The sequence below is a fragment of the Diaphorina citri genome, unplaced genomic scaffold (genome assembly GCF_000475195.1).
Source record: "Diaphorina citri unplaced genomic scaffold, Diaci psyllid genome assembly version 1.1 scaffold642, whole genome shotgun sequence".
NCBI lineage: Eukaryota > Metazoa > Arthropoda > Insecta > Hemiptera > Psyllidae > Diaphorina > Diaphorina citri.
The window spans coordinates 85,170-105,228 of record NW_007378075.1 but is presented as its reverse complement, the minus strand read 5'-3'; the positions used below and the strand labels follow the sequence as shown (position 1 = coordinate 105,228).

Genomic DNA, 20,059 nt, shown 5'->3' with positions numbered 1-20,059 from the left:
GTCAGTCCTGCAATCAAAATATTGATTGGACAACCAGTGGCTGCATTTGTGAAGGTACAGCGCTACTGGCGTTCATGATTCACCATTATAACCAGACTTCATTAAGATCATAAAATCGTAAAATTCAAGATTGATTTCGAACAAGTTTTCTCGAGAATACCAAACAGAGGGAATGCAACTCCAGTTGATAATTTGATATGTATATTTCAGAGAGTATCTAGTTTAAATATCCCGAAAAAGGAGTGTTTATCTATTCCGGAGGGCCGTAAAATTCAAGATTGATTTCGAACAAGTTTTCTCGAGAATACCAAACAGAGGGAATGCAACTCCAGTTGATAATTTGATATGTATAGTATATTTCAGAGAGTATCTAGTTTAAATATCCCAAAAAAGGAGTGTTTATCTATTCCGGAGGGTAAGTATCTGGTTTTCTAACTCTAAAAAGGAGTGAAATGCACTAGGATTCGCGTAAATCCACGAATAATTGGGAGCTAAAAGTAGTGAGGATGTTTGTGAGTTGAACCAGGTATTTCAACCCTCTGTTTACTCCATTGAATTGTACGAAAAATTCATTTTAAGTACAATACTACTACTCCAGTTCAGTAAGTAGAATAAACAAAGTCGTGGATGCGGACAAACCTCTGTGTTAAATCTACTTACTACACTACAAACTTCTCACAAACCTCTGTGTTGAATCACCTAACTAAACAATGATATTGTTTGAAAAAGTAGTTGTTAGAAGGTTATTACTACACACACACAGGCAAGAATCTCAAATTCGGTTCACACTTCATTTCCCAACTGGGTAGGTAGAATCATTTATCTCTAATTGGAAATCTTAGAGTTCAGGAGTGCATGGGAATTCCTACGGCAAGACTCATGTATCTGATTGTTTTCATTATCTCTTTCATGTACCATCACAAGAAATACATTCAGTTCTTTTCTTACGAAGAAAATGACTACTGGCGTTCATGATTCACCATTATAACCAGACTTCATTAAGATCATAAAATCGTAAAATTCAAGATTGATTTCGAACAAGTTTTCGCGAGAATACCAAACAGAGGGAATGCAACTCCAGTTGATAATTCGATATGTATATTTCAGCTAGTTTAAATATCCCGAAAAAGGAGTGTTTATCTATTCCGGAGGGCAAGTATCTGGTTTTCTAACCCTAAAAAGGAGTGAAAATCTTCAAAGTTTTCATTGTCAGTCCTGCAATCAAAATATTGATTGGACAACCAGTGGCTGCATTTGTGAAGGTACAGCGTGCATCTTTGCTATGCATCTTTGTTTTATGGCCGAGGACAAAGTCAATCTTCAGGGTTTCTACTTGAAAGAAAGCTTTTAGTTTCCTTATACATATCTCCCATACTCCCATCAAACCTTGAGAAGGTTCGTATGTTGATCTTCAAATTATTTATTGATTAGTAGGTAAAAACGAGGCTACTAGGATTCGCGTAAATCCACGAATAATTGGGAGCTAAAAGTAGTGAGGATGTTTGTGAGTTGAACCAGGTATTTCAACCCTCTGTTCACTCCATTGACTTGTACGAAAAATTTATTTTAAGTACAATACTACTACTCCAGTTCAGTAAGTAGAAGTAGAATAAACAAACTTGTGGATGCGGACAAACCTCTGTGTTAAATCTACTTACTACACTACAAACTTCTCACAAACCTCTATGTTGAATCACCTAACTAAACAATGATATTGTTTGAAAAAGTAGTTGTTAGAAGGTTATTACTACACACACACACGGGCAAGAATCTCAAATTCGGTTCACACTTCATTTCTCAACTAGAATTATTTATATCTAATTGGAAATCTTTATCTAATTCAATTTCAAAACGAAGGTTGAACTATCAGAATAATTAAATGTGTGTTGTTTTTATATGGGGATATTTTGTATCATTGAGATACCATGTGCTTTCCAATGTAGCTGATGGTTGTCATGCACTAGGATTCGCGTAAATCCACGAATAATTGGGAGCTAAAAGTAGTAAGGATGTTTGTGCCTTGAACCAGGTATTTCAACCCTCTGTTTACTCCATTGACTTGTACGAAAAATTTATTTTAAGTACAATACTACTACTCCAGTTCAGTAAGTAGAATAAACAAACTTATGGATGCGGACAAACCTCTGTGTTAAATCTACTTACTACACTACAAACTTCTCACAAACCTCTGTGTTGAATCACCTAACTAAACAATGATATTGTTTGAAAAAGTATAGTTGTTAGAAGGTTATTACTATACACACACAGGCAAGAATCTCAAATTCGGTTCACACTTCATTTCTCAACTAGAATTATTTATCTCTAATTGGAAATCTTTATCTAATTCAATTTCAAAACGAAGGTTGAACTATCAGAATAATTAAATGTGTGTTGTTTTTATATGGGTATATTTTGTATCATTGAGATACCACGTGCTTTCCAGTGTAGCTGATGGTTGTTTTGAATTCTTTCTCTGGTGTGTTAACGTTGGGGTATTTATAGAATTTGTGCGTCGAAATATATCGATAATGGTGATTTATTGGAAATACTAACACTGTGTTACGAAATAATATTTATGACTATGATATGGTACGGAATGATACTGAAAACGAATATATGATAGAATTGTGAATAAGATAAATGGCTTTTTGGTGGGATATAGAATTATACTGTATTTATGACTATGATATGGTACGGAATGATACTGAAAACGAATATATGATAGAATTGTGAATAAGATAAATGGCTTTTTGGTGGGATGTAGAATACTATCCAGATTTCCAGATCCAGTATCCAAAAGCTGCTGGAAATGTAAAATTAAGTGACAATGCAGTCTCTCAACTATGAGTGTTTTGGTTTTGTTTTTTGTCATACTTGAGACCAGTGCCCCAGCTGCCCCAACCCCCAATGGGTAAGGGGTAAGACCAGGTTCCTATGAGTTATGCTATACCGGGTGAAAAAAAAAAGTTGAAAGAAAGGATGCATGTTGCATGCATCTATACCTGTTAAGATAAAAAACAATAGCCCGAGATCATTATAACTTATAATAGAATACTATCCAGATTTCCAGATCCAGTATCCAAAAGCTGCTGGAAATGTAAAATTAAGTGACAATGCAGTCTCTCAACTATGGGTGTTTTGGTTTTTTGTTTTTTGTCATACTTGAGACCAGTGCCCCAGCTGCCCCAACTCCCAATGGGTAAGGGGTAAGACCAGGTTCCTATGAGTTATGCTATACCGGGTAAAAAAAAAAGTTGGAAGAAAGGATGCATGCATCTATACCTGTTAAGGTCAAAAACAATAGCCCGAGATCATTATAACTTATAACAAACACATAACAGGTCAACAGGCAAACACATAACAGGTCAACAGGTGACACCTGTGTACCTAATAATTGCATACTTTACACCACATGTCACGAGTATATTTCACCTGATAATGTGATCAATCGATCATGATTCGTCGGCTGGTGATCAAATTAATCAGAAGGGACACTCTGGCTATTACACTATTATACAGCGTAGGTATTACAGTCATGACAAATACCTGTGACATCCTCATTTAGGTAATAGATTCAGCAAATCAGTAATCAATGATTCAATGGACAATCAAGTATTGTGAATGGTGTCCTATTAAATGATGCTTATTTGAGTGTTCTTTTACCCTAACTTTTACAATATCTCTAACCGTTTAGTCGGTATAGCTCATATTTACACAAATACACATGCATTAGAATAATAATTTTTAACAAAATATTCATACCTAGTATGGGTGCCTATCCATTAAACAAGATACCACCCATAATTAATTAATAATAACACAAGAATTTATCAACTAACTCGGAAGGGTCAGTGTCTGACGGAGTTATTACACGGGAAAGTCTGGCAAACGCTCCTAAATAATATCTTTACGATTTTATAAGGGGTAAATGTAATTCTAGTGTAGTAAATGCAAATCTATAAACAAAAAACCCACTCCGAGGCTTGAGTGTAGGGGCAAACAGCCCTAGAGGATGGGTTAAGCTTATACGAAATGCAAATCTAATTTCTCATAATGTCATAATAATAGATCTCACAAACACCCACTACAGATAAGCTGAAATGCAAATCTAACTGGAATAATTTAGGACATTATTTGCGAACATTCACCGACACAACTCACAACTATGCGGGTGCGAAAATGTGACAGTCGGCCCTGAAAGCGGTGAGAGAATAGATCAAAGATATTTCTGGAGATAGTCCAAATTGTATGAGAAAATACATAGTAGGTTGTATCTAACCAACATAATTTTATTGTTGCTAAATGTGTACATGGGTATCTTTTACCTACATGGATAGTACCAAAAGAGGCTTTCTAGTCTCATCTTAGCACTCATTACGTAATCTTTACCCCTTTTAAAGTGGTTTAAATGGTAAACAGGTTAGAGGGAGAAAAAGTAATGCCATTATTTTGAAAAAATCTATGGTACTTTGTACTTATCAGCCTGACGGTCCATGTCAATAATTACTTTTTATACTAATAAATTACCAACCTACCTACCTACCTACCCATTTTTAAACTGTTGATTTTTCCAACTTGGCGATTTCGCTAACTTGAAATGATATCCCATCAATGAGTAGGTATTTCATAGACACCCCATGCGTAATTTCCCCGCCTAAAAACTGTTCTATCAGACCTGGAATCGAACTATCACCTTCTAAAAGAAAGGCCAAGATCTTTACCCCTCGAATCACTAAACAGGCAAGTTGTGCTTGAGATAGCTTATAGCTTGTTCCTTGTTCACTGGCTTTTCATTATCAGATTATCACTGATCAAAAAGTCAGATTACCGAAGTAAGAAATCAGGAAGATGATTTTTCCCGGTTCTCATTAGGCGATATGTCACACCAAGATATGTGAATTCTGTGTTTGTGAGAACTTATTTGAAACAAATGATCGCCGATTGGATTTCAACGTTGTGTAAGTTGGTTGTTGGTTGGGTTTCAATGTTATGGCTATAACATGTCTTGTTGTTCTAAGATTTCAACGTAAGACGATAGGTAGTCCGCGAGATGAAAGTAAAAACTTGTTATCAGATATTATAGCACTGCCAAGTTGAGATAGTGCCGAGGGCAATGGTGTTCTCTCTTGGTAAGTTGACCAGACTTCGCCACACATGATGTACGGATCAGGACTTCGGGTAAAATTAATTACAATTCCACTGTATTGACGCAACAACACTTGTACCATTTGTGTACTCTGTATTTATGGACTACACTTACATAAATATCTGTTAAACAAGGTAATAGTACAATAACTGCAATATCAACAGGAGATAAAGTGTCATAATCTTATCACAAGTATGGCGCGTCACAAAAAGACCTTCAAAAGAAAAATTGATTTACCTACTATCGCCTTATTTAGACCGGCTTGTCGTTTGAGACCAAATATAATCCCAGTGCTATACAACACCCCTACTCTAATTCACGGTAAAATTAATTACAATTCCACTGTATTGACGCAACAACACTTGTACCATTTGTGTACTCTGTATTTATGGACTACACTTACATAAATGTCTGTTAAACAAGTTAATAGCATAATAACTACAATATCAATAGGAGATAAAGTGTCATAATCTTATCACAAGTATGGTGCGTCACAAAAAGACCTTCAAAAGAAAAATTGATTTACCTACTATCGCCTTATTTAGACCGGATAGTCGTTTGAGACCAAATATAATCCCACTGCTACACTACACCCCTACTCTACCTCACATTAGATTGAAACGTGAAAATTTACAATGCCGTCCATTGTTACCTAATTAATTTGACCCCTAAACCCTCCTATTTCCTGCTCCTCCTTCCATCCCCTGAAAATTTACAATGCCGTCCATTGTTACCTAATTAATTTGACCCCTAAACCCTCCTATTTCCTGCTCCTCCTTCCATCCCCAAAAAAACGAAATAATACATAGGTGGAAAACTCGAATAGAGACAAAAGATATTTAAATGTGTTTTCTTTAGAAACATAGATACTGTAGGTAGGGGTGAAAACGATATGAATAAAAGATACCTGTACAATGTACACACGAGTATCACCTATCTATACATGGAAAACTTTTCAACTTATACATCCATATTCCATACATACTCGCATTCACTACCTTTATCTTTATCGATATATGTACATTATATTATTAGCATTCACTGCCTTTATCTTCCACGGGGGTTTAGTTTCTCCACCTGAACTTTCAGAGTCTAATGTCAAACGACGGATGCCTTTTGCAAAATCAATGAACTTAATAGACAGCGCATCCGGTTCGACATTTTCATTTTGTCTGAAAGCTTTCACAGCGGTAAAAGTTGCGTTTAAAGGTAGACTGGAAAACCTTGAAAATGGGTTAAACGGAGGTTGCTACCGCTAGGTGGGGGGACAAGACGGGGGATATCAGTTAAGAATGTTGGGATATATTTTTTAAATCAATTTACAATGGATGATTTATGAATTTTGGTAAAATCATACGCCCTTCTTTCTCAAATAAGAACTAGGTACCCTTGTCACTTTTGAATAGCTGGGATTTTTTTTTTTTTTTTCTTTTTTTTCTGTAAAGTTCTCGAGATAGAAAAAGAACCAATGAACCGATTTGTTTTTGGCTTCGGCCAGCCCTTGTTTGCCCTTTTAACCCAAAGTTCTAAAAACCCTACCAATACACCAAAGACTTGGTTAAGGTGTTTTCATATTTGTGTATATTTCACTAAACCTCTCCGTCCTCTTGCTCTCAACAATTTTATTCTGATGCCAGTACTTTGACTAAACCTTAGATTCTCAAGTTAGGTACCAACTCATTCTATTGCCATTCTATTTATTTCTTTTATCTTTACATCTCTGACCTTAGCAACCTGCTTGGTACTTGGCCTAGTGCCTTGCTGCCCAGGCATTGGAGAATTTCCGACTTGCAATACATCACCAGCTGTATGGAACTCAACAAACACCCAACAATCATATTCTACGATTTTTGCATCAGCCTTGAAAATGTGTGGCACTTGGAGCAATCTCCCGTCCAGAGCTGCGATTGTTGTGTACGTACAACAGGGTGTCGGAGAAAAATTCTTCAAGTACCACGTCTATTAGGGAACTTTAGTTACCAGCTCTTCTCTTCAAAGATGAAATTCATAAACACATACTGCCAGCGTGAAAGCCTAGTTATCTTGGAGGGTAGCGGTCGTGTAATGTTCAATTTCCACCCGGGCAAACGTTAAGTTTGTTCTCGGAACGGCTGGCTTTCTCCTATCCTTCCCTCCTTCTCTCTTCGATTTTGGGACAATAAGACCTCAGTTGTTAGAGTTCCCTCTATCAAACATCTTTAAAAAAGAAAAAAAAATCTCCTTAAAGTCCTGTTACCAACTACACCCTGTATATTCTCGCTGGAAACTTCATATTATCTTCTGACATAAATATTGTTAAGTATCAATACTATTCTAGTAACTCAAATTGTCTTCGCATTAGCTCACCCCTGGGGCCCTGGTTTACAGTCGCATGTTGACTTAATGTTGGCCCATTGGACATTTTTCATACATCTGCACTTGCGCAGAAACCCATTTCAACCTCATAAAGGGAGACTTAGGAAAGTCTCACAATCAAGTGAAAAATCAAAAAACTTGGGTCACAAATCACCACTGTCTTGAGAACACCTTGATAAAATGTTTTGTTTTTGTAAACAAAAATGTTTTATGAAGGAAATTTTTATAAATGACGGGGAAAAAAGCATTACTAGTAACCAAAACATCCAACCCCAGGCAGGACAAGAAATTGTTAAAGTGGTAAAAAAAAAAAATCTATGATCGGGGTAGTGGGTAAAAAAAAACCAATCGCCAGAACCCGTGACCCAGTGCCTGACCACTGCGCTATCAAGACAGGCCAGCACTCTTATGTCCATTTTGTCCATATTATTATTACCTTCCTATATCGTGTCCATATTATTATTACCTTCCTATATCGTGTCCATATTACCTTCCTATTTCGTGTCCATATACCTGCCCGTAATATGGTCCATGTCTACTGTATATCTGCATTATGTTTCTGTGTTTAGTCACTGGGCAATCAGTGATGGCGAATAAAAATAGAAAGTTAAACAATAATAAAACACAAGTGTGTATGCGTCCACACACATTTCTTTGCACACAACATGTCTGATACATACGGGGTGGCCGTCTTTCGTTTGCAATTTAGATGAGACTTTATCTTATTTTTATTTACTTGTTTATTTTATTATTATCATAATTATTATTTTTCATTCGTATTACGAAGTTTGATAGAGGGAACTGTAATAACGGTGGTCTTGTAGTCCCGCAATCGAAGAGAGATGGAAAACAAGATAGGTAAAAGCCAGCTGTTCCGAGAACAAAATAGGAAGAAGGAAAAAGAGGAGGAAGAAGAAGGGGAAGAGGAGGATGAAGGAGGAGAAGAAGAGGAGACGGAGAAACAGAATAGATGAATAGAGAGGAAAAAGGAAAGGAGTAGGTGCGAAGAGGAACAAGAAGTTGAAGAGAAGGAGCAGGGTAGGTTGAAATTTATGGGTTATTTTATTTTGTTTTTCGACGAAAAATTTCCCCGCAAATTCACACCAAGTACATATTTACACAAATACACATGCATTAGAATAATAATTTTTAACAAAATATTCATACCTAGTATGGGTGCCTATCCATTAAACAAGGTAGGTACCACCCATAATTAATTAATAATAACACAAGAATTTATCAACTAACTCGGAAGGGTCAGTGTCTGACAGAGTTATTACACGGGAAAGTTTGGCAAACGCTCCTAAATAACGTCCTTACGATTTTATAAGGGGTAAATGTAATTCTAGTGTAGTAAATGGAAATCTATAAACAAAAAACCCACTCCGAGGCTTGAGTGTAGGGGCAAACAGCCCTAGAGGATGGGTTAAGCTTGTACGAAATGCAAATCTAATTTCTCATAATGTCATAATAATAGATCTCACAAACACCCACTACAGATAAACTGAAATGCAAATCTAACTGAAATAATTTAGGACATTACTTGCGAACATTCACCGACACAACTCACAACTATGCGGGTGCGAAAATGTGACAGTCGGCCCTGAAAGCGGTGAGAGAATAGATCAAAGATATTTCTGGAGATAGTCCAAATTGTAAGAGAAAATACATAGTAGGTTGTATCTAACCAACATAATTTTATTGTTGCTAAATGTGTAGATGGGTATCTTTTACCTACATGGATAGTACCGAAAGGGGCTTTTAGTCTCATCTTAGCACCCATTATGCAATCTATGATTCTATGCAAATTTTAAAGGGGTTTAAATGGTAAACAGGTTAAAGGGAGAAAAAGTAATGCCATTATTTTGAAAAAAATCTATGGTACTTATCAGCCTGACGGTCCATGTCAATAATTACTTTTTATACTCTATGCAAATTTTAAAGGGGTTTAAATGGTAAACAGGTTAAAGGGAGAAAAAGTAATGCCATTATTTTGAAAAAATCTATGGTACTTATCAGCCTGACGGTCCACGTCAATAAGTACTTTTTATACTAATAACTTACCTACCTACCTACCCATTTTTAAACTGTAAGTAGAATTTTCTAACTTGGCGATTTTGCTAACTTGAAATGATATCCCATCAATGAGTATTTCATAGACACCCCATGCGTAATTAGTACACCATTTTTGCTTCACTTTTTATCTGACGAAATCCGCCATTTGCCAGCTGTTGAAAAAACTTACATCGTCGCGAATTCCGGTATTATCCATCAATCATATAGGTACAGGTACGGTACATACATCATGTCTTGAGTATTGTTTGTATTTGTCATATACGTTCTACCTTCGAGTCGCATGTAATAACCGAGCATAACAATGGGGACTTGTATGTAAAACAAATTATTGTCGCGCCCTTGGTAACACCTTATACTCAGCGATCTTGAGAACAAGTTGCACTAGGAAGTCACTTGATATTGCAGACTGGGTACCTCTGTGTCTATGGTTGTAAATTTGTGCAGCTGCTTCTGCGATGCATAAACTTTGCCTTGTTTTTCTCAGGAGTCTCGGGTCCCTGATAGGTATACGCTTATGAATGTGTGGTAGTCTGTTGAAGTTATCCGTCAGACCGTCAGAGCTGTTTTTTGGATGGATCCATATTGCAGTCCCAATAAATAATGGGTACCTAATTGATATTCAGTTATTCACTTATTCGAGTCAAGTAATGGTTCAAAATGTTGAAGTACCTACCTATAGGAAGAAATTTGTAGTGACTCGTATAATTCTGCACAAAACAAAATTTCATGGAAGTTGCAGAGTATGTACCTGCCTAGGCGGGAGAGTATAATATATGCAGAAATAAGTACGACCTGGAATATTATCTCACACTTCAAACCGAAACTATCCTATAAGGACGATAAATTACCACTTTATCTATAATATCTGATCAAATAATAAAAGTAATTACCAGCGCGTGAGCAACTTTCTCGCATGAAAGCGAAAACGAATTTTGTCTCACCTTTTCGTTCGCTCTTGCCTCTCAGAATATTACTAATCCTAATCCAATCGTTACAGCATCGGGTTATAGACCAAGTTAGGTACCTACAGATCAGGTTTTGTCTGTAGAAATAGCTCACATCAGCGCTTATCTACCAGTAGGTATGGTTACACCTGTTTCTAGTGTCAATGAACGGCGTTGTCAAAATTTTGGAAATACCCACGGGTTGGTGGATTGTTCCGACTTTTTCCACAAAAATGTTCTTAAAACTTTTCGGATGTGTTCTTTTTACTGGGGGGGATTCAATGTCTGGCCGTAAACGTACGATGGTAAGCGTTAGAACGTCAATATATGGATAACATTGCATTTATGTAAAAGTACCTACATACGCTACGGAACACCAAAATTCTACATTAATTGGTATGGGTGAAAAATATCACAGAAGAAAAGGAATAAAATGATCACAGAAGATTTAAGAAGGTAGGACAGAGAATTAATAAGATACAGAGTTATAAGTACATTAATAAAAATTAATACCTACTGGTTTTGAGTAAGTAAATAATCACTACTTAGGTATTATTTTACTTGTTTCTCACGTCGATTTCAATGGAAAAAGAGTTCGATTGTTCAAGTCATCGTTAATTATCCCATTAAAGCACGTGTCATAGTACTAAGCGTGTACTAATACCTGCTACAGTAGTACTTATAAGTACTAACCTATTTCATGACAAGCTTAGAGTAAATGAGTTAATCACAAATCACAATAATTAGCTGTGTCATTATTACTAATAAACGTTATAAGCTGTGTCATTAATTACCACAAGGAAACTGGTTGCTACCGCTAGGTGGGGGGACAAGACGGGGGATATCAGTTAAGAATGTTGGGATATATTTTTTAAATCAATTTACAATGGATGATTTATGAATTTTGGTAAAATTATACGCCCTTCTTTCTCAAATAAGAACTAGGTACCCTTGTCACTTTTGAATAGCTGGGATTTTTTTTTTTTTTTTTCTTTTTTTTCTGTAAAGTTCTCGAGATAGAAAAAGAACCAATGAACCGATTTGTTTTTGGCTTCGGCCAGCCCTTGTTTGCCCTTTTAACCCAAAGTTCTAAAAACCCTACCAATACACCAAAGACTTGGTTAAGGTGTTTTCATATTTATGTATATTTCACTAATCCTCTTCGTCCTCTTGCTCTCAACAATTTTATTCTGATGCCAGTACTTTGACTACACCTTAGATTCTTAAGTTAGGTACCAACTCATTCTATTGCCATTCTATTTATTTCTTTTATCTTTACATCTCTGACCTTAGCAACCTGCTTGGTACTTGGCCTAGTGCCTTGCTGCCCAGGCATTGGAGAATTTCCGACTTGCAATACATCACCAGCTGTATGGAACTCAACAAACACCCAACAATCATATTCTACGATTTTTGCATCAGCCTTGAAAATGTGTGGCACTTGGAGCAATCTCCCGTCCAGAGCTGCGATTGTTGTGTACGTACAACAGGGTGTCGGAGAAAAATTCTTCAAGTACCACGTCTATTAGGGAACTTTAGTTACCAGCTCTTCTCTTCAAAGATGAAATTCATAAACACATACTGCCAGCGTGAAAGCCTAGTTATCTTGGAGGGTAGCGGTCGTGTAATGTTCAATTTCCACCCGGGCAAACGTTAAGTTTGTTCTCGGAACGGCTGGCTTTCTCCTATCCTTCCCTCCTTCTCTCTTCGATTTTGGGACAATAAGACCTCAGTTGTTAGAGTTCCCTCTATCAAACATCTTTAAAAAAGAAAAAAAAATCTCTTTAAAGTCCTGTTACCTACTTCTCGCTGGAAACTTCATATTATCTTCTGACATAAATATTGTTAAGTATCAATACTATTCTAGTAACTCAAATTGTCTTCGCATTAGCTCACCCCTGGGGCCCTGGTTTACGGTCGCATGTTGACTTAATGTTGGCCCATTGGACATTTTTCATACATCTGCACTTGCGCAGAAACCCATTTCAACCTTATAAGCACTAAGTACATAAGCTACTTTTTTTTTTGATTTTACAAAATCAGAAGTCATGGTCTTTACTATCGTGAACTGAAAATTTTGTGCAATTTTTGAAAAACTATAGATGGTTTAGCATGTGAATGGTTTATCCCAACCCAAGTAGGTAGGTAACTATTTTTCACAACCTTCCAGATAGGGTAGTAAAATATACCTATGTAGGTACCTGTCTGACTATCAGTTGAGGAGTTATACTTTTTTGAAATCAGAAGTCATGGTCTTTACTATCGTGAACTGAAAATTTTGTGCAATTTTTGAAAAACTATAGATAGTTTAGCATGTGAATGGTTTTTCCCAGCCCAAGTAGGTAGGTAACTATTTTTCACAACCTTTCAGATAGGGTAGTAAAATACATATACCTATGTACCTGTCTGACTATCAGTTGAGGAGTTATACTTTATCATTTTTTGGTGTGTGGGAAAAGGTTTCCAAAAATCCAAACAAACCTACTTCATTTGAAGTTTGGACGATTATAAGGAAGGATAATTAGTAGTTGAGCACTACTGTACTTATTTTTTGTTCACAAGTACTTAGGTGGTACAAAAGACAAACAAATTTTATTTTACTAGTAGGTATGAGTAGCTTACCTTTGGTCTAAAAAAATTTTAGAAGGAACCCTTTGATGATTTTAAGTTACACAGTAAACTGGGAATTAAAAGGTATTAAAAAGCTCTAAACTAAAAGAGTAGTTATAAAAAGGGCATTTCGAGATAAAATAATTAAAACTAAAATGAAATTCAAGCACTGTATTTAATTTTTTACTGTTCAATTTTATGGCTAGAAAAGTAGAAATCCAAAATCAACTCGAGTGTCTCGAGTCTCGAGTCGAGCCACGATCGCCATCAGCTAGTCTACAATGTTGCCATATTTACTTCACAAATTTAAGCTTCTCTTTTATGCTCAATTTTTCTACTTTAACATCTTGACTGCCAAAGCATATTCCTCCTAAATAAGGCCCTGAATGAGAGACAAATTCTCGATTTTTTTCGTCAAACAAGAAAAGCTTTGACCGTCAAGTCCGTCACAGAAAGAAAGGGTCAGTATGTATATACTACAGTACTATAGTCAAGACTCTGTTGAGTACGCTTCTTCATTATTAAGGTGTAAAATATATTTGACCGGCCGTCGATCGACGATGTGAATCTAGGTTGTCAAGGCAATGTGGACATGTGTGGATAGTGGATACACCATTAGCATTGTTTATTTTCTCTCGGGTCGGTCGGTACTAAGCTAGAGTCAATCCCAGCATTCCCAGCAACCCAGTGACAAAGCCAAAACCAAATGTCACTCAATCACCCTGGTTAGGGCTGATTGAGAGGCTGACGAAAAACGCCGACCCCGTCTTTACACGGGAAAAGACGAAGAAGAAGAAGATTACTAAAGTACTAGCGAAGCTAGTAATGAGAAAATATTGTAATCAGTCCAAATTATTTTTCAGGTACATAACTGACCTGGTCTCCTAATACCAAGGAGACTTGGGTTTAATTTTTTAATTTAAGGTACATAGCTTACCTGGTATCTACTGGTACCAAGGAGACTTGCGCAAAGCCTATTTTCCTTTCGTAATGTTAATGCGCATTGACATTAGGATTTTCCAGGGGTGGGGATAATAAAATGGAAGAAGTTTGGTAGGGGGGGTAAAAATTGACGATTAAAAAAATCAGCTGATGAAATTTTAAATTTTACCGCCAAAAACTTCCTATATTCCTAATGTAAAACAAGATGGCGGATCGTAATGCGAGAAAAAAGCTACATTACAATAAAATTCGTGAAAGGAGAGGAGGGGAAGCCAATGTGCATTAACCTATATTCCTAATGTAAAACAAGATGGCGGATCGTAATGCGAGAAAAAAGCTACATTACAAAATTCGTGAAAGGAGAGGAGGGGAAGCCAATGTGCATTAGCATTTGAGAAAGAAAAATTCAAATTAAGCTAATGTGCATTAACATTATGAAAGGAAAATACGCTACTAGTTTGCTTGGTTGGTAGAGCGTCTGCCTAGGCCGCGGGTTCGATTCCCAGCCGGGGCGGATTTTATCCTGATGGGTTAATGTTCGTTGTCGGAACTGCTGGCTTTCTCCTATCCTGTCTTCCTTCTCTTAGGGGGGGTAAAAATTGACGATTAAAAAAAAAAAAAAAAATGAAAAAAAAAATCAGCTGATGAAATTTTAAATTTTACCGCCAAAAAGGGGAAGTTAATGTACCTACCTACATTATTAACATTTCAGAAAGAAAAATTCGAATTAAGCTAATGTGCATTAATGAAAGGAAAATACGCTATTAGTCTGGACACCCGAGTCCCTAGGTTTTGTACCTTTGCAACTTATTTGCTAACTGAAGCTTTGCATGGCCAACTTCTGAACTCAGGATTGGCGTTGTTGCCAAACGTACTAGGTACCTATTGGGTACCTACACAGACTTTATCTTAAACAGATAAGGTTCGTTCTCGGAACGGCTGGCTTTCTCTTATCCTGTTCTTCTATTCGATTCCGGGACAATAAATATGTGTTCAAACATGGTCGATAGACGAGGTGAATCTATGCCATCGATTCGATGCAGTGTGGACGCTTCAGTCGACATCGATCGACGGCCGGTCGACTATGTGTGGACACACCTTAAGACCTTAGTAGTTACAGTTCCCTTTATCTACTAGGCTCAAGACGAAGCTGATTTCGCCCCTGATTTATGAAACAGTGAAAGGAGGGTGGTCTGGGTTATAGTATTGGAGGAGAGGTTTTGGGATTCAGAGGAGAAATATGTACTCAGTTATCCTTCAACCCTTGTCTACTTGTGAACAGACAGAAAGCTCATGCGTGAAAGTGTTTCAGAGATTTATTTCATAAAAATCTTGCCCGAAATCTTGCCCACATAATATTTATAACCCAACTAAGGGTTTCCCAAAAATCTGCCTTTTTCACCAAAGTACGAGTATATTAAGGTGTGTCCACACATAGTCGACCGGCCGTCGATCGATGTCGAGTGAACCGTCCACACTGCCACACTGCCTGGAAAACAATGATTCACCTTGTCGATCAATCGACGCGTGACAGCCGGTCGACTATATTTGGACAAAACCTTAAGGACGCAAACATTTCACCATATGACTCCTGTGAATGGCTGAATAAAATGAGCGATACTTGGAAACTACATCGGTATTACCAGCTTCCCATTGTCGTGATTATCTAACAACCGAATGCTAATGAACAAAACCTTAAGGACGCAAACATTTCACCATATTACTCGACCTGTGAATGGCTGAATAAAATGAGCGATACTTGGAAACTACATCGGTATTACCAGCTTCCCATTGTCGTGATTATCGAACAACCGAACGCTAATCCCACCAAGGGTTAACAGCGGGGGAATCCAATACGAGGAAATTCAACACAATTAACCTTAACCTAGGACAACAACAACTATAGAAAACAGAGTGAGGGTTAAAAAACCCTACACGAAACTGGAAATCATTTTAGCATCGCGCTGGTTGCTGGTTGTTTCTATTTAGTTCTTTTTGTCCATGGTCGCGAGACTTCTCAAGTCGTTTAAAAAGGGAGCGTAAGCTGAGGAGGATCAAAAGAGTACGCTATGGAAAGAAAGAACTGCAAAGACTTAAAACTATGTTGGGCATTACAGATACCACTACAGATGCAGAAATGAAAAATCTTGAAGATGTTGCTACAGGTAAAAATAGTTATCCAATGATGATGCGTGTTGAATGCACCAGTTCACATGCAATCTTTTCCCAGCCCTGCTCAGGCTGGATGAATTTAATGTGAGATGGGTAGTCAAGTCGGATTTCACTTGTCATCCCTTTTTAAAATCAGTTTTATTCTGACAACTGGCTCCTTAGAAAAGAGTATAATTTATTAATAAACTTTAATGAGATAAGTTTTAATAATTTTTCTTCTTTTTTTCCTTTATTTCAGTCCGATCAGCTAAAGAACTGAAAATGTCAGCCAGACAGAAACACATCATGAGTGAGATTAGAAAAATGAATGAAACAGTAGGTGACCTTGAAGACGGAACTGGTCGACTGAAAAGAACTGGAGATGTGAAGACATTTGTAGATGAAAAGGGAAAATATCCAGAGTGGATGTCTAGGAGAGCCGAGAAACACATCATGAGTGAGATTAGAAAAATGAATGAAACAGTAGGTGACCTTGAAGACAGAACTGGTCGACTGAAAAGAACTGGAGACGTGAAGACATTTGTAGATGAAAAGGGAAAATATCCAGAGTGGATGTCTAGGAGAGCCATAAAAAAATTGAAAGACAATCTAAGACGGGACCGAAAACATGACAAGAAGAAGAGAAAGAAAGCAGAACAGTTTCAAACTAAGAACAGGAAAGTCCTCAAGGCCAAAAATAAGAAAAATAAAGCTAAGGGTAAAAAAGAACGAAAAGTAGCAGAAATTTTGAGTGCCTCTCTATCAACCAGTGTCAGCACTTGATCTGGATAAATATTTAATATCTGAACCCATATGCCATCCATATTGTTTTCAATCAGTGGTTTACTATAAAGACTGGGCTGTGATTTACTTTCAGCGTCTGACTAAGATCATTCAGACTGCCATGGTTAGATCTTGGGAAAACTAGAAGTAATAAGCAAGGTCCTTTTATCTTATGAAACTATTCTCATTTTCTCTCTGAACACTAGGCTATAGAAAATTATTTAATGCCACCATTCTTTTAAATTTACTCACACTTTGGGGTAAGAATAATACCTGGCTTAAAATACTAAAGTAAAGCAAAATACTTATGTAAACTATGATCAACTGGATGACCTTGAGTTTTTTAACCACTTATGAACTGAATTCTAAAACAAAGTTGATTGTAAAGGGCTATGGTTGTAGAGTCCTTCTCTGAGTTTACATGAAAGATGATGGGTACATTCCTTCAAGGAAACTTTTTTAAAATCAATCTGTTTTCGAGACATTGGGTGTAAGAACTTCTGAAAAGTTAATTGAATTGGACCTAAAATTACAGCATTAACTCAGCCCACTCAAATGTGCAGTTTTCTTTTCCAATGTTTTGTGAAATGGAGAAAAAAATACATACTTGGGTACTAATTACACAGTTTGATAGGTATTAAACTTCCAATGTGAATATCTTCCAGGTACCTACTCAAACAAAAACTACAGGCATTTTCGTAATTCACATTTAAAAATTTGTCCACACAATACAAGTAGTTTGGTGTTCACAACAATGCATGATGAAAGGGTTGATGAATTTATTAATATTCTCATTTCATGAGTGGCATTGAGAAATCAAGATGTGTTATGTCAATGTAGAGCAAGATTTCAATTTTCCCAGCACTGTGTAAAGTGCCAAGTTTCATAGTTTCTGTATTTGTGTCCAATGTGTTAGCCACAATGTAGTGCCACTACTGCCACTCCTCTGTGTTCAATGGTTTGGTACAGTGCACATCAAAACAGTCACTGTAAATCAAGTAGGGAACACTAGCAGCTGTGTTCGAACTTTTCATAAGTTGGCTTCATTTCTGTACCCTTGCCAGTCCACTGTTCATCACCTCTTTGACAAATCAGCTGATTTTTGTTTTTCTTTTTTGTTTTCCTCTTTTGCTCACGTGCTTCGTGCTTGCGAGTTGCAAGTGCTGAAAGCTGAAAGCTGAAATCTTTGAAAAGTGAATTTTCCAGTTATCTAGTTTGTACTTGCCTGAAGTTTTCTTAATTATTTATCTGGAAGATTATCATATTATCAAGTAGGTACTGCCTATCCGCATATTATCTAGTTTGTACTTGCCTGAAGTTTTCTTAATTATTTATCTGGAAGATTATCATATTATCAAGTAGGTACTGCCTATCCGCATAAAAAAACACCTGAGGTAAGACCTTTCATCATTTTATCCAGAGTCAATTTGAGGGAGTGCTTTTCTACAAGAATAGGGTTCACCTAGGGTTCTTACAACACTGTTGGAAATATTGTAGGGTTCCACTTACTAAAGTTAACTTATTTGGTGTATGGGTAATTTGGTAGGTACCTAGTACCTACCTATAATTCAGTATTACCACCCTACTTAGGTATTATTTTACTTGTTTCTCACGTCGATTTCAATGGAAAAAGAGTTCGATTGTTCAAGTCATCGTTAATTATCCCATTACTTAAAGCACGTGTCACAGTACTAAGCGTGTACTAATACCTGCTACAGTAAGTACTAACCTATTTCATGACAAGCTTAGAGTAAATGAGTTAATCACAATAATTAGCTGTGTCATTATTACTAATAAACGTTATTAGCTTGTGTCATTAATTACCACAAGGAAACGTACTAACCTATTTCATGACAAGCTTAGAGTAAATGAGTTAATCACAATAATTAGCTGTGTCATTATTACTAATAAACGTTATTAGCTGTGTCATTAATTACCACAAGGAAACTTTTTAAAATCAATCTGTTTTCGAGACATTGGGTGTCAGAACTTCTGAAAAGTTAATTGAATTGGACCTAAAATTACAGCATTAACTCAGCCCACTCAAATGTGCAGTTTTTTTTCCAATGTTTTGTGAAATGGAGAAAAAAATACTGAAAAGTTAATTGAATTGGACCTAAAATTACAGCATTAACTCAGCCCACTCAAATGTGCAGTTTTCTTTTCCAATGTTTTGTGAAAAGGAGAAAAAAATACATACTTGGGTACTAATTACACAGTTTGATTGGTATTAAACTTCCAATGTGAATATCTTCCAGGTACCTACTCAAACAAAAACTACAGGCATTTTCGTAATTCAGATTTAAAAATCTGTCCACACAATACAAGTAGTTTGGTGTTCACAACAATGCATGATGAAAGGGTTGATGAATTTATTAATATTCTCATTTCATGAGTGGCATTGAGAAATCAAGATGTGTTATGTCAATGTAGAGCAAGATTTCAATTTTCCCAGCACTGTGTAAAGTGCCAAGTTTCATAGTTTCTGTATTTGTGTCCAATGTGTTAGCCACAATGTAGTGCCACTCCTCTGTGTTCAATGGTTTGGTACAGTGCACATCAAAACAGCTACATTCCTTCAATCTGTATCCAACAACTATCTGAACACACAAATCCAGATAAAGATAAATAAATGACAAGTTCTCATTTTGTTATGATTTCATAGTTCTCAATTTTATTGAAATAAATATTAATATATAATTCTCAAAACAGCGCTACAGATATATAATCACACTCAAAGCATGGTACTCAATACAACTTCTGACTTCTGTACTACACATATGCACTCAGAGGTGAAAAAAAATGCCTTTTTTTTATTTTTTTACCGGGACATACCTAGGTACTTTGGTTATATAATTCGATTCTAAACAGTTATTTTTAATACATAAATAAAATAAACATTTTAGTCAACAAACAACATTATTACTTGACTAAATTAGCTAAATAGGAAAATTAGTAAACTATGGAAAATGGTGTGATTAAACAGGTTAAATGTGGGAATCTTTTTCCAAAAGTTATCACTGTTAGTAAAATTTTCATGCCTGTTTTTGAT

At 36.4% G+C, this 20,059-nt stretch overlaps 1 protein-coding gene across 1 annotated transcript; it reads left to right on the top strand.

Moving 5' to 3' along the window:
* The first annotated feature begins 16,094 nt into the window (after positions 1–16,094).
* Positions 16,095–19,664, top strand: LOC103510779. The gene is made up of 4 exons (XM_008475470.2): positions 16,095–16,238; positions 16,484–16,527; positions 16,675–17,442; positions 19,576–19,664. The coding sequence occupies exons 1-3, from the start codon at positions 16,175–16,177 to the stop codon at positions 17,005–17,007; spliced, it is 441 nt and encodes a 146-aa protein (XP_008473692.1). The 5' UTR covers positions 16,095–16,174; the 3' UTR covers positions 17,008–17,442; positions 19,576–19,664.
* The last annotated feature ends 395 nt before the right edge of the window (positions 19,665–20,059 follow it).